This window comes from Lemur catta, chromosome 3 (assembly GCF_020740605.2).
Source record: "Lemur catta isolate mLemCat1 chromosome 3, mLemCat1.pri, whole genome shotgun sequence".
NCBI classification, from domain to species: Eukaryota; Metazoa; Chordata; class Mammalia; order Primates; family Lemuridae; genus Lemur; species Lemur catta.
The window spans coordinates 92396691-92411542 of record NC_059130.1 but is presented as its reverse complement, the minus strand read 5'-3'; the positions used below and the strand labels follow the sequence as shown (position 1 = coordinate 92411542).

The following is a 14852-nucleotide window of genomic DNA, read 5'->3' as shown; positions in this document are numbered from 1 at the left end:
AGATCAATTTGGGAAGTATTACCATCTTAACAATATTAAGTCTTCTGATTCATGAACACAGGATGTCTTTTCACTCATTTTTTTCTTTTTTTTTTTTTTGAGACAACCTCACTCGTTCGCCCCAGGTAGAGTATAGTGGCCTCATCATAGCTCACTGCAACCTCCAACTCCTAGGCTCAAGGGATCCTCCTTCCTCAGCCTTCCAAGTAGCTGGGATCACAGGCATGCGCCACCTGCCTGGCTTGTTTCTATTTTTGGTAGAGATGGGTCTTGCTCTTGCTCAGGCTGGTCTCAAACTCCTGAGCTCAAGGGATCCTCCCTTAGCCTCCCAAAGTGCTAGGATTACAGGCCTGAGCCACCGCGCCTGGCCTCATATGCGTAATTTTATACCACAAATCTCTTGACTCTTTTCACTTATTTAGGCTTTCTTTAATTTCTTTCAGTGATGTTTTGTAGTTTACTGTACAACTTCTTAACACTTCTTTTGTGTTTTTGTTTTTTTAGCAGTCACTGACCAATTAACACTTGGTCCTAGATATTAATATTTCATCATTTTGAAGCTATTGTAAATGGTATGTCTTCATTTCATTTTGGCAGAGGTTTTTTTGTTGTTGTTTATTGTTTTATTCTTTTAGCCTACAGCACCCGGTATTCCCAGGCAGCCTCCCATCCAAGTACTAATCGGGCCTGACCCTGCTTAGCTTCCAAGATCATCGAGATGGGGCATGTTCAGAGTGGTATAGCTGTAGGCTCTTCATTTCCTTTTTGGATTGTTCATTGCTAGCATATAGAAATTCACCTTTGTATCTTGTAACCTGCAACCTTGCTGAACTCCCTTATTATAGCTCTAACAGTTTACTTCTTCCTTTGCAATCTGGTTTTCTTTTATTTCTTTTCCTTGCCTAACTGCTCTGACTAGAACTTCCTGTACCAAGATGAATAGACATAGTTGGAGCAGACAATCTTGTCTTCTTCCTGATCTTAGGGGCAAGCATTCAGTCTTTCACCATTAAGTATGATATTAGCTGTGGGTTTTTCACTGATGCCCTTTACCAGGTTGAGGAAGTTCCCTCTTATACCTAGGTGGTGTTCAGTGTTTTTTAACATGAAAAGAGTATATTTTATCAAATGCTTTTGTGTGCCTCTATTAAGATAATCATGTAATTTTTGTCCTTTATTCTATGAATACAGTTTATTACATTGATTGATTTTTGTATGCTGAACCACCCTTACATTCCTGGGATGAATCCTTTTTATAAGCAGCTGAAACAGGTTTGCTAGTATTTTGTTGAGGATTTTTATGTTTATATTCATAAGGCCCACAATTTTCTTGTGATGTTTTTGTCTACTTTTGGTATCAGGGTAATACCATCACAAAATGAGTTCTCTTCTCTACTCTTTGTGTTCTCTACTCTTCTATTTTGGGGGAGAGTTTGTGAAGGATTTATGTTATCGTTCTTTAAATGTTTGGTAGAATCCCTCAGTGAAGCCATCTGAGCCTGGGCTTTTCTTTATGGGTAGTTTTTGATTAATAATTCAATTTCTTTACTTGTTATATAGTTCTATTCAGATTCTCTATTTCTTCTTGAGTCAGTTTTGGTAGTTTGTGTGCTTCCAGGAATTCGTCCAATAGTAAATACAGCTGACTCTTGAACAACACAGGAGTTGGGGCACTGACCCCCTGCATAGTCTAAAACCCACATACAACTTTTGACTCCCCAAAGACTTAACTATTAATAGCCTACTGTTGACTGGAAGCCTTCCCAGTAACATAAAGAGTCAATTAACATGTGTTTTGTATGTTATATATATTATATACCATATTCATATAATAAAGTAAGCTAAAGAAAAGAAAATGTTAAGAAAATCGTTAAGGAAGAGAAAATATATTTACTATTCATTAAGTGGAAGTAGATCATCAAAAAGGTCTTCATCCTCATCATCTTCATGTTGAGTAGGCTGATGAGGAGGAGGAAGAGGAAGAAGACGGGTTGATCTTGCTGTGTAAGGGGTGTCAGAGGTGGAAGAAAATCCATGTATAAGTGGATCTGCTCAGTTCAAACCCATGTTGCTCAAGGGTCAGCTGTATAAGTTATTTAATTTATTGGCATATAATTGTTTATAGTATTCCTTTATCTTTTTCATTTCTATAAAAAGTCCCCTCTTTCACCCTAATTTTAGTAATTACTGTCATCTTTTCTCTCTCTCTCTGCCTCTCTGCCAGTTTAGCTAGGGGTTGTCAATTTTGTTGATTTTTTTTCGAAGAACTAACTTTTTGGTTTCATTGATTTTATCAATTGTTTTATATTCTCTATTTCATTTACTTCAGTTCTAATCTTTATTATTTCCTTCGTTCTGCTTGCCTGGGTTTAGTTTGTTATTTTTCTAATTTCTTAAAGTGGAAGATGGTTAAGTTACTGATTTAAGATCATTCTTTTTTAATATAGACACATAAAGTTATAAATTTCCCTCTTAGCACTACTTTAGTTGTATCGCATAAGTTCTGATATGTTGTAGTTCCATTTTCACTCATCTCAGAGTATTTTCCTTGTTTTCTTTTTTCTTGATCCAGTGGTTATTTAGGAGTGTGTTGTTTACCATCCACATATTTGTGAATTTCTCAAATTTCCTTCTGTTTATCATTTCTAATTTAATTCCATCATTGTTAGAGAACACACTTTGTATGATTTCAATCCTTTTAAATTTATTGAGACTTGTTTTACAGCCTAATTATGGTCTATCCTGGATGATGTTTCATATGCACTTGAGAAGAATGTATATTCTGCTGTTGTTGGGTAGAGTGTTCTATAGATGTCTGTTAGTTAGATCTACTTGTTTTATAGTGTTGTTCAAGTCTTCTATTTCCTTGTTGATCTTCTGTCTAGTTTTCCATCCTTAATCAAACTTCTTATTTTCCAAATGGCAACAATAATTAGGAATACAAGTTCTCACTACCTGACTCCCCAACCCAGTGGAATATATGCATTGCTGGCTGCAGGTCTTTAGCCTGAGAAGGCCCTGGAGTTTAACAACTTCTTCTTAGGCTTCTTTGTGATGTTAACAGAAAGTAGAATGGAAAAATAAATGAGAGATCCATGTCTGACATCCTACTACATGAACATTTTAATTTTGCTATGTAAGTCCTAAAAAATTGAACTTATGCAGATCCCTACACTTCAGCAAATGTCTTAAGTATATTGTGAGATCACTGCTGGCAGGCTTTCTACAGCAAGAGAGGCTGGCAAAAAAGTGGAAGTCTTTGTGATGCCAGCCTCTCTCGCCTCCAATCATCCTCAATATGAAGTAGGACTGCAGTTAGTTTATAGGCAAGGGAAATCCACACTGTTGTGCACTTGAGTCTGGTCAAGTCTATTGCTAAAGGAAAGAGAACAAGAATACAGTTCCCCAAGATTCAAGCTGCTTCTTGGTTTTTCAGGGATTAGGTTTGATGGGTAAGCGCTTCCAAGCAATAGGCTTAACCTATAGGCTGTCACTCAATTACCTGGGTGAAAGTAAGGGGCTGGGCTTACTGCCTTCCTTCGTTTTATTATTCTTAAAAGATCCCAAATCTTTGCAAGAATCATCCTTTCTTGTCACTTCCACTCAAATAATTTCAGTAGCCCAAGAGAGAGAGAAATGAAATGTTGTAAGTAGTTGTATCTTTGAATAACACTAATCCAATGCACTTTTCAATTCCTTCTCCATATTCTCCCCACAAGACATCCCATTCATACTTTCAAGGTCCAGCTCAAATGCCTTTTCCATAAAACCTCCCAACCCTCTCCTTCTCCACTAGAATTAACACTTCTACATGTGCACAGCCTACTAATGATACCTATTTCACAGTGATTCTATTTATATTGGATATTTAGTGAAATGAAGAAAACCTGGTGCAATAGAAAAATGAGGGCTTTGAAACCAGGTAAACTTGGATTCAAACTCTGACTCCATGACAGAAGTAGACCACTGAAGACAAGAGGATCATGTAAAACACCAAGCACTCTGTTCATATGAATCCTTTTGTCTAGCTTCTCCACCTTGCCCTCTTTGAGGGCACAATCACTTTGCCATCTTTGTTTGTCTTTTGCTGTGTCCATCATTATCATAATAATGTTAGTAGAAACATTTACTTATTATGTGCCATCACTGTTAAAAGCATATTATATTACATATATCAACTCATTTAATCCTCACAAAAACCCTGAAGTAGATATTATTAATATTATTCTTATTTCACAGATAAGGAAACTGCGCATTGAAAGGTTAAGTAATTTACCTGAAGTTATACTGCTGGTAAGCAGTAGAGCCAGGATTTGAACCCAGTATATCTGGCACCTTCATATCTCTTTTCTAAGTGTGCCCTTTGTCAATGAAGATGTTCGCCATCTTAAGGAATATACTAAACAAACACTCAGACAAAACCTGACTGAGAACTGGTTAGTTACCCTTTGAATTTCACTTTCCATTAAAAGGAAAATAGGCTTTTCTCAAAAAAGTCATACGATCATCTTAAGAAAAACCCTTCCACATTTTCTATCACTACCTCACAGAATACTATTTGATTTTAAAATTTAGAGTTTTTCTTTTGAAGTAAAAATAGTTCATTTAATCAAGCCTTCCCTAATTTGACATTGGAGACCAAGCTAGGCATACTGGAGACTACTAAGGAATTAAGTGATTTTTTTTTCAATTCAAGATCTCACATTACTTTTCACAGATACCTAAAATCCAACTGTAATACTGCAGGGCCTAATCTGCTTACCACGTAAATTAAAACCCCAAGATAATTTCAGATATCATTTCTCATAGAACTGTTTTCTTTGTACAAATATTAATGGTCCAAGCCACGGGTCCTCACTACTGTACTTTAACTACTTTCATCTGAATTTTTTTTTTTTTTTTTTTTGAGACAGAGTCTCACTCTGTTGCCCGGGGTGGAATGCAGAGGCATCATTGTAATTCACTGCAACCTCAAACTCCTGGGCTCAAGCGATCCTCCTGCCTCAGTGTCCCAAGTAGCTGGGGCTACAGGTGTGTGCCACTATGCCCGGTTAATTTTTCTGTTTTTAGTAGAGACAATATCTTGCTCTTGCTCAGGCTGGTCTCAAACTCCTGAGCTTAAGCGCTCCTCCTGCCTTGGCCTCCCCAAGTGCTAGGATTATAGGTGTGAACCACCACACCCTACCCATCATCTGAATTTTATGAGGCGCTGATTTTATATCAATCAATGCAGAAGATTTCAAAAGGTCATAACCCCAGAGAAGACTTACACCACAGAGCAAGCATAGCATCCTTTCTTGCTGCTCTCACGAATTAAGAATGCACCATCAGGTTTCCCGTAAAGCAAATCCTCTGCTTGAACTCGATTGATATCCTCCACAAACCAGGTTTTCTCATCATAATGGGGCAGGTTTTCATCTTCCTCATTGATAAAATAGTTCCTAAAATTCAATGTTAATACATTATTCTTACAATCAGATTACTTAGATATAAAAGCAAATTCATTAATAAAATGCTCTTCTAAATCTTTAACCACAAAATGACAAAGCAAAACTGCAATTATTGGGTGTTTTTTTAAACCCTTCATTACTTGCTGTGTTGCAGAAAGCACAGCATTCACATGTTTCATCCAATAAGCTGAAACATGAATATCTGAATAACAGTGCTTATGTATCCAGATTTCCTGTGGCTAGGCAGGTCTCTGAACTCAAGTGCCTATAGGGTACTCTTCAGGCAACTCAATTCAAAGGAGATTCAAAGTTCTTCGTTTACTGTCCTCAAGTACAATGAGAACCAATATTTTGCATGTATAAGGAAGGTCCATGTCTTATATTGAGAACAAAGCCCTCTGACAGAAAAGTATAGAGAGAACTTACTCATCAGCATCCTCATTCTTGATTCCCAGCCACGCATTCAGGCGCTTCTGTCTCACTCCTTTGTGATTGAGCCATCTGCCAGAGGAAAGACACCAGTGTCAGAAACTATGCAAATTCTACCTGTACAAAGTACATATGTCCAAGCTAACCAAATTTCCAGAGTCCAGAAACCTATTTTTCCTTATCTCACGAAGAGTAAACAAAGATTTCCCTAAATTAGTCTCTCCATTACTTTTCCTTCAATTAATACCATGATGAATTAACTTTTTCTGCAAAAAGGCAGAAACACAGACAGCTACTTGAAAAGTAAGGCACTTCTCTTACTTTTCATTTTTCTTTTCTGGATGGTTATACCACCACAAGTTCACACATACTTGTCCTCACACACAATGGGGCATTTGTTTCTGAAATTATAAGTTAGGTGAACATAGTGTCATATTTGCAATCTCCATTAAACCAGAGAACCCACTTCCTGTGTGTCCAACTGAACTGAGTTTAAATTTCTAAACTATAAATTTCAAGAGCTATTTTTGCACTTTAGCAAGCCACAGGACATTCAGGGTGGCAAGCTGAATAATTAATATGAGTGTGTGTACTATTAATAAAATAAAATCTTAAGTCCCCCAATGATTCAATGGACCCCCTCTTGGCTAATGGAACCCCAAAATACCCTGAAGCTGAGTTGCTAGCCATGAGAAGGGAGGTCAGACGTGCCTCATCATGCCCCGCTTCCTTGAAGACATCCTTTGTAACTCATTAACAGGCCTAAGGCTATATAAGACGAAGCTTAAATCATACCTGCAGGTCATCAATTTACTTAACAGATCACTTGAGTCTTGGTATATGTCTGGTGGCTTGTCTCTGATTAACAGACTTCCTTATTTTAACTTAAAACATTCCAAGCCTTTAGACACAGCTTCATTTCTTTTTCTTTTTTTCTTTTTTATTTTTTGAGACTGAGTCTTGCTCTGTCTACTGGGGTAGAATGCAATGGCATCATTGCAGCTCACTGCCAGCCTCAAACTCCCAGGCCCAAGTGATCCTCTTGCCTCAGCCTCCCCAGTAGCTGGGACTACAGGTACACACCAGGACACCCAGCTAATTTTTCTGTTTTGAGTAGAGATAGGATCTCGCTCTTGCTCAGAATGGTCTCAAACTCCTGAGTTTGAGAGGCCAGACGGCCTCCCAGAGTGCTAGATTATAGGTGTGAGCCACCACACCTGGCCTCTCTTTTGTCTTTAGTTTACACAACCCATTAAAGGAATTTTCAAGGTCCAGTTTGCCAAATGCTATGATCTGAATGTTTGTATCCTCCCCAAATTCATATGTTGAAACCCTAATCCTCAAGATGATGGTATCAGGAAGTGAGGACTTTAGGTGATTAGGTCAAGAACCCTCGTGAATGGGAATGGCATCCTTATAAAAGAGGCCTAAAAGAAACCCCTCACTCCTTCCACAACATGAGGAAACAGATAGAAGGTGCCATCTAAGAACAAGAAAGCAGTCACTTACCAGACACCAAATCTGCCAGTGTCTTGATCTTGGACTTCCTAGGCTCTAGAACTGTGAGAAATTTCTCATTTGTAATCTACTCAGTTTATGCTATTTTGTTTTAGCTGCCTGAACACTACACTTATTCATGCCCCTTGGGATGGTATATTTCCTAATATCTTTATTGCTTTTCAGGACAAAGAAGTGCTTCCATTCGTTCCTTTGGTCCATGGCATAGCCTTCTTGGCCTTTTCTTCAGCTTCATGATGTGACCAGAACCACATGAACATTCCAAGAGCAGACACACCCTACTTTTAGATAAGGGCACCTCCTTGCCTTGTTTACAAAGCTGTTCTGTATGCTGTGTGCACTTGCTTGACTACTTTTGGCCACAGAAGCAAACTGAAATGATCTCTTTTGAGAGGGGTGTTGTTAAAAACTATTCAGCATTGTATAGTTGTAATTATTTACCCCCAAAATATATCACCTTAAATTTTCCTCTACTGAAACTCATCTGCCACTGTTCCAATCTCTAGGCCTATATTGTATCCTTTCCCTCTTTCTCACACAAAGAACCCTGAAGTCTGTGTAAAACCTAGAGTTAGAGGTCTTTGCTCTGTCTTCTCCTGCCAGTAGTTTGAATTGAGTGGTATTATATGCATGAAGGTCACCCATAAATATATTAATATTTCATAACAGTCTAGTCATTACCCAGAACAAAGCCCAATATACAGTATTTTCCTTTCTCATGGGTTCTCTCCTTCTTTGAAGCAGTCATTTGTCCTTCTAAAAATCTAATCCACACATTTTACTTTGATAATATATCTTTCAATCTATATTTGGATAATATTCCTATTATGCCTATATTTGGCTAAATCATATGGCTTTCCCTAATATTAAAGAGTTGGGTTTCAGGCTGGGCATGGTGGCTCATACCTGAAATACTAGCACTTTGGGAGGCTGAGGCAGGAGGATCCTTTAAAGCCAGGAGTTCAAGACCACCTGGCCAATAGCAAGACCCCATCTCTACAAAAAAGAAAAAAATTAGCTGGGCATGGTGGCATGCACCTGTAGTCTCAACTACTCAGGAGGCTGAGGCAGGAAGATCACTTGAGCCCAGGAGTTTGAGGTTGTAGTGAGCTATGATGATGTCACTGCAGTCTAGCCTGGGTAACAAAGCAAGACCCTGTCTCAAAAATAAAATAAAATAAAATAAAATAAAAAGAGTTGGGTTTCATTACTCAGTCAAATTACCTGAAGTGCCTGCTACAGACATATTTCTGTTATTTAAATACAGAATCTATTTCTTATATATAAAAATCATTTAAGAGATTGTTCTGTATACCTATTTGCAGGCTCCCATGATTAGTGTCCTTCACTGTGCCTCTGAGGGTAATTTCTACTTCTGTGGTTCTACCATGTAACCAAAGATGCTAGTTTTTGTTTTCGGCAAACATTAATCTGTACTTTTTAAGCTGTATCACTTTGCTCATGCCACAGCCAGCCTCTGAGATTTCCAAGGTATTTGTATGAATTAGAGTCCCACATTCTGATTTGCCCCAAGAATTGACTTCAGATAAACTCTGGTACCCCCTATGACAAATAGGGCTGCTTTCCTAAGTTCTTACCATCTCACTGGTCAGTTCTCAATTGCAGATTTCTTCTTCTACTTCTCATGTCTCTAGTGCCAGTAGTAACCTGGTGGTAGGTAGCATCTCCCTTCCCATACAGTCCCCGACTACTTACACAAGGTGCTGATCTCGGATCTTGCGCAGCTGTATCAGGTCAGGTTTGATACTATTCATTTTTTTATCTATTTCTCGGTTATCCAAAGCTTGTTTCTTCAAATCCTGCTCTAGACGCATTTTGCTATCATGAATCTCACCCAGACGGGATTTCAATTTATCATAATTCATCATAATTCTGTGAAAATATGTGACATATTAAGGCTAAAATAGCAACCACACAGAAGGATCCTATAGTGTGAGCACAGTCCTAATATCTTAAGTGTGGTAAACATCTGTTGGTTTTGCCTGGCCCATAGCCATTCCCATTCTTCTGGTAACAGCACCCTGATGTTCCCTGTAAGGGTTCTCTGCCCCCATTTCAGATCCAGGGGTGAACACACACTCAGCCCACACTGGCCAATAAGAGTATTCCATCATGTCCCATTTCTACCCCCGGGCCACAGTGACTGGTTCAGGAATGGGAATAAGACCCAAACTGACCCAATGAGAGTCAATTCTAGGACTTTTGCTCAACTACTGTTAAAAGAGATTCTCTCTTTTCACAGGGGTTGCTAAGTTAAGAATATGCAATTCTAGGATTCCCAGCAGCCATAGTGCCACCTCACAGGGGAAACCTGCCTGAGGATAAAGCCAACCCAGAGAAAAACTGAACCAAAAGACAATGTGAGAGAGAGTATCCCAATGACCTTGTTTGGGCCCTACATCCAGCCACAACTGAACAAGTAAAGCTACATGTGTGATATTCAAGAGTAGCACAGCATAGCAGTTAAGAGCAATGGCTTTGCAGTTAGTCTACCTAAGTTTGAATCTCTGCCCTGTCACTGTGGGGGCTGTGGGCCAGTTATTTAATTTCTGTGTGTCTTCATTTCCTCATCTGTTTAAAATGCGTAGCTACAATTGTACCTACTTCACTGGGTTACTATGTTAATTAAATGTGATAATACATGTAAAAGGACTAGAACATTGCCTGGCACATCTTGGTAGGCACTCAGTAAATGATGGCTATAATCTTTTCCAATACACACAAGTTTGCTATGCTCTGAACCATTAAGGTAACAACTGTCCACATTACTCCTCTGTCACTCAATAATATGTGGCTTTATTTTACTATTAAAACTTCATCATGCTACTTTACCTCCCTCTGCAGCTAAACTATAAGTTCTTTCCTATTTCTTCACTATTAATAATAATAATAATCACCATTTATTGAAACCCCACCATGTGCCAAGATACATATTACTTAATTTTCACAGCATTCCAACAAGATATTAGCCACAGTTTTGGGAGGGAAAAGGACTTAAAGAGGTTAAGTAACTCACTCAGGGTTACACAGCTAATAAATGCCCAACACAGAATTCAAGCCCATGGTTTTAACCATTAAGCTACACTGCCTCACAGCACTTAGCTCTATACTCATGCACACAGAAGTACGCTAATATTGTGGTTCTAATGAGAAATAAGTTTGCTTTTCCACTGCATATTATTTATTTTTATTTATTATCCACTTTTTCAATCCCTTTCACTCCTCAAACCACTGTTATCAAGCTCAGTCTTGCAAACTCCATTAAATTTGCTTTGATAAAAGCTTCCAATATCCTTTTACTTGCCAAATCCAATACTTCTCATACTGCTCATTCTCTCTGTGTAATCCATTCTTAGCATCTGCATCACCTACATACTTATGCCTCCCAGATCCTTTCTCTGCCAAGTTCCAAATCCAAATAACCAGCTGCCTATCTTCCAGATAGCTCCATTTGGGTTCTCATAGGAACTTCAAACTCACTGATTCCAACTCTGAAGCATATGTGGCTTTATATTACTATTAAAACTTCATCATGCTACTTTATCTCCCTCTGCACCTAAACTATAAGTTCTTTCCTGTTTCTTCGTTAGAAAGAAATAAGAAGTCATGTACTTCCTATTTTGGTGAATAATACCATCTCCCAGTCACTCACACTAGAAATCTAGGAATAATCTTTGGCTTCTCTCACACCTACCACATCTGGTCAGGCACAAAGTCCTCAGCATTTCTACTAACTCTCCCTTCTTTTCTGCCATTGCTTTGGTCTGGGTCCTTTTAACTGGATGACCACAACCATTGTAGCCACCTGCAAGAGTCAGCCTGGTCTTCCTGTCTACAGTCTTGTTCCACTCCAATTTATACTTAGACTGCTGCCAAAGTTGATTTTCAGTTCAAAAAAAAAAATTCACTGAGTTCCAATTATGTACTCCAGGCACTATAACAGGCACTACTAGGGCTATCAGGGAAAAGAAGCCACCATGCCTACTCTCAACAAGTTTGCAGTTGAGTGGGCATGACATTCAGTAAATGTTACACTAGAGATCAGGACCAGATAATGTAAGGACCAAAAAAAATCCCTACACTGGTCTAGGGAATCAGGAAGGAGTTTCTGGGAAAAGTGATGTCTAACCTGAGTCCCTAAAGAATGAGCAGTTTTTCTGGGGAAATAAAGAAACAGCACAGAAGAGAGGAAGTACAATTTGGTGCTATCAGTGGAACAGCAAGTAGTTCCAATGGCAGAACTGTGCACTTTGAGGGAGTAAATGCAGACAAGACAGGAATTATCAGGGAAAAAAAGAAGTTGTGTCTCATTGGTGTCCTTGGAGGTATTAAGTAGACTTACCGTTCAATCTCCTTTTCATTCCCCTCTCTGCGAAATCGCTCAATATATTCTTTGCTGTGTTGTTCTTGTGTGTGACACTGTTCCTCAAATATTTTAATTGTTTCATTAAAAGCTTCAATTGCAGTCCTCTTCATCTGTATTTCCTACAGGAGAGAAAAAGAAAAGATATAACTTCATTATCTTTATTATTTTTTTTGTAACCTTAGTCTTAAAACAAATTTTATAATCCTAGTTATAATACCATATAAGACCAAATTAAGAGGGATGAAACAAGACCTATTATTCAACCCCTACCCTATTATGTCTATGTAAAATACAACATTCAAACTATGAAATAAGTGAAAAGAACCATTATCTGAAATATAGCTGAGAACCACAGAAAGGTCTCTGAGCTGCCAAGAGAGATTAATCTTTTAAAGTCTTGAAGATGAAGATCAAGTTCTGCCTTTGCACCTATTATTGTAGTGCTCATCCCCAAAAGGTGCTGAAGGAATGAATGGATAGAGCCGAGGATTTCATGCACCAAAGTACAAAGTCTTATTCTCAGAAGAGCCCTATACAGTCTATTTATTCTTACCCTCACTTCTAAACTATGTACATAGTTTTCCAAACAGATTCATCACTAGATTAATCTTATTAGAAGAAGAAAATGAAAAAGGAAAGAACAGCTGCTAAAGTCATATGCACGAAGAATAATAAGATGAGAAACAAAAACTCCACAAAACAGACTTAATAACTCGAAAGGCTCAGTAGGCTAGGCCATTCAGCATCAGAGTAAACAGTCCTATACATTTCAAGGAGCTCTAAGGACAGTAGTAGATTTTAGCATCTGAATCATGATTCCCCTAAAATCTTCAGAGGGTTAAATTATGTTATTTGCTTTATAGAAAGGCAATAAATATGCATAAAGGTTTAGAAAGTTTGCTATCCTGATGTTTACAATTCTAAAAGTTTTGATGCTTGTGGGATAATTCCTCAATTATCCAGCATTTATTAGGCTGGTATGTTTGGTTGGTTGGTTAGGGTTTTTTGTAGCTATGCTGCCCAGGCTGGACTCGAACTCCTGGGCTCAAGGGATCCTCCCACCTCAGCCTTCCGAGTAGCTGGCCCTATAGGAACATATAACCATGCCCAGTTTCACCATTTATTAATTTTGACAAATGATTATCAAGAATCCACTATACAGAAAGTACCATGTGGTGATAAAGAGATTTGTGAAACACGGAGCCTGCCCACTAGGCTTCAGAATACACAGGTGGAATACATTTCTGAACTCTAATAAGGTTCAGTTTCATGTCATGGTAGAGGCACCCAAATGAGGTTAATAAGTTATTTATTGCTTTACAGAGGCCTCACAGAGGAGGTGACATTTATTTAAACCAGGTCTTAAAGAACTAGGATAAAGGAAGAAAATGCAGCATTGCACAAAGGCATGGTATGGCATATACATAAAATAACAGGGCATGTTCAGGGATCAGCAATGGCTCAGTGGTGCTGGAATGTAAGAAGATTAGCAGATGAGGGAGGCTAGAATCTTATAATGGTCCATATAGTTGATATTGTATCATTATCTCAGATAATTCTGAAAACATACTGGAATGCCCACATCTAAATATTAATATATTGCTACAAATTCTACACCTTTTTTAGTGGAGAATCTTGGCTTCCTTGCAAGCAAGGTTAGAAATTGCCTACAAAGTTCTGGCCCTGGATCTTCAAAGAAAACATCAAGAATTTAGACTTTACTAACACTGGTATGTGTATTGATAGGTAGGGCAGCAAAGGGAAAAGAAGTATTTAATACCACTACCAAATCAGCAGTTTCCCCATAAACAATACCACTCCACTTACCACTAAAACTATGAACCCACCTGTATCTACACCCATTCTCTCCCTTTCCTTCCCTTTATGTACGTGTGCTCTGAGCTCACCTCCTCTTCCTTTCTCAGGTACTTCACTCCATCATATCAGCCCCTCTTACATTATTGACTCTCCCAGTCGAATGGTTCCTTCTCATCAGCATACAAATTCTGGTAACACCACTTTTGGGGAAAAAAAATCTCTTAATCCTAAATTCTCTCCAAATCACAGATAAGTTTCTTCAAAGAGTTGTTTATACGGGCTGTCTCTTTTTCCACATGTTCCATTCCCACCAACTCACTCTATCCTGGCTTTTGCACTTACCATTCCACACAGGCTACTCTTTTCAAGGTCACCATGATCTCCTCATTGCCAAATTGCTCTCTCTTATCCCAAACCATCACTCTTCTTCATAATTATATATAGTTGAGATGTGAAATATCTCCATACGCAGCCTATTCTCACCCTGTGCCAACTTTGACTGAGGGCACACCATCTCTTCCCATTCTCTCAGAAGAATTCACTTACACCAAAGCAATCTAGATTTTATCTAATTTCACAGGAAAAACAGAGGTCTATAATATATAACTCAATGTCAACTCTTTAAAAACTCTTTAATATTTATTTTCCTAGCACACTTCCTGTGCTGCTAATCACTAGTTCCCTCCTCTCTTTTCCCTTCATCTCCCAAAGCTATACGCCTCCATGGCTCCTCTCTGCCCAGGCCCTTTTCAGGTCCTGCTCCCAATTTTCACATAGAGAAATGTAGCTCTCTGTTAGCTTATACCTAGTGCCTTTTTTGGTTGCCTCCATCTAACCCCATACCCAACTTTAGAACTAGGGATTCCAAGTTCAGCACCCAGTCTCGTATCAGCTGCTCAGGACTCTTACTCTGCAGTTCAATCCCCCAATATTACTAAACATGTGGCCACATACAGAGCTTTCTGTGCTTTCTCCAGCCATGACAAGAAAGCAGAAATGCAGCTCTATATAAACCAAAGCCACATGCAACAGTGGCCATTTTTTCCAGCCTCTGTTCATTGGAAGGTTAGTCTTTCCCTAGACCTCAGTTCATACAAGTTTGACTCCAGGCCCCTGACAAGGGTGAAGTGTTTTTGGTTCATTAACTTGCATAAATTCATTCAATAAATATTGAACAGTAACTATATGCCAGGCATTTACCTGAAGCATTTGGGATATTAGAGCAAACAAGCTTAGTCAAAGATTTCTGC

At 38.6% G+C, this 14852-nt stretch overlaps 1 protein-coding gene and 1 pseudogene across 1 annotated transcript in view; both read right to left on the bottom strand.

The window, feature by feature from the left end:
- LOC123634187 (phosphatidylinositol 3-kinase regulatory subunit gamma) overlaps positions 1-14852 on the bottom strand; it is a 99117-nt gene that overhangs the window by 4170 nt on the left and 80095 nt on the right. The window contains exons 6-9 of the mRNA XM_045545518.1: positions 11761-11903; positions 9114-9290; positions 5877-5951; positions 5271-5441 (exon numbers count right to left, since the gene is read on the bottom strand). Of these exons, the coding sequence (XP_045401474.1) occupies positions 5271-5441; positions 5877-5951; positions 9114-9290; positions 11761-11903 (566 nt within the window). The remainder of the gene's footprint in view (positions 1-5270; positions 5442-5876; positions 5952-9113; positions 9291-11760; positions 11904-14852) is intronic.
- Positions 634-751, bottom strand: LOC123636335 (annotated as a pseudogene).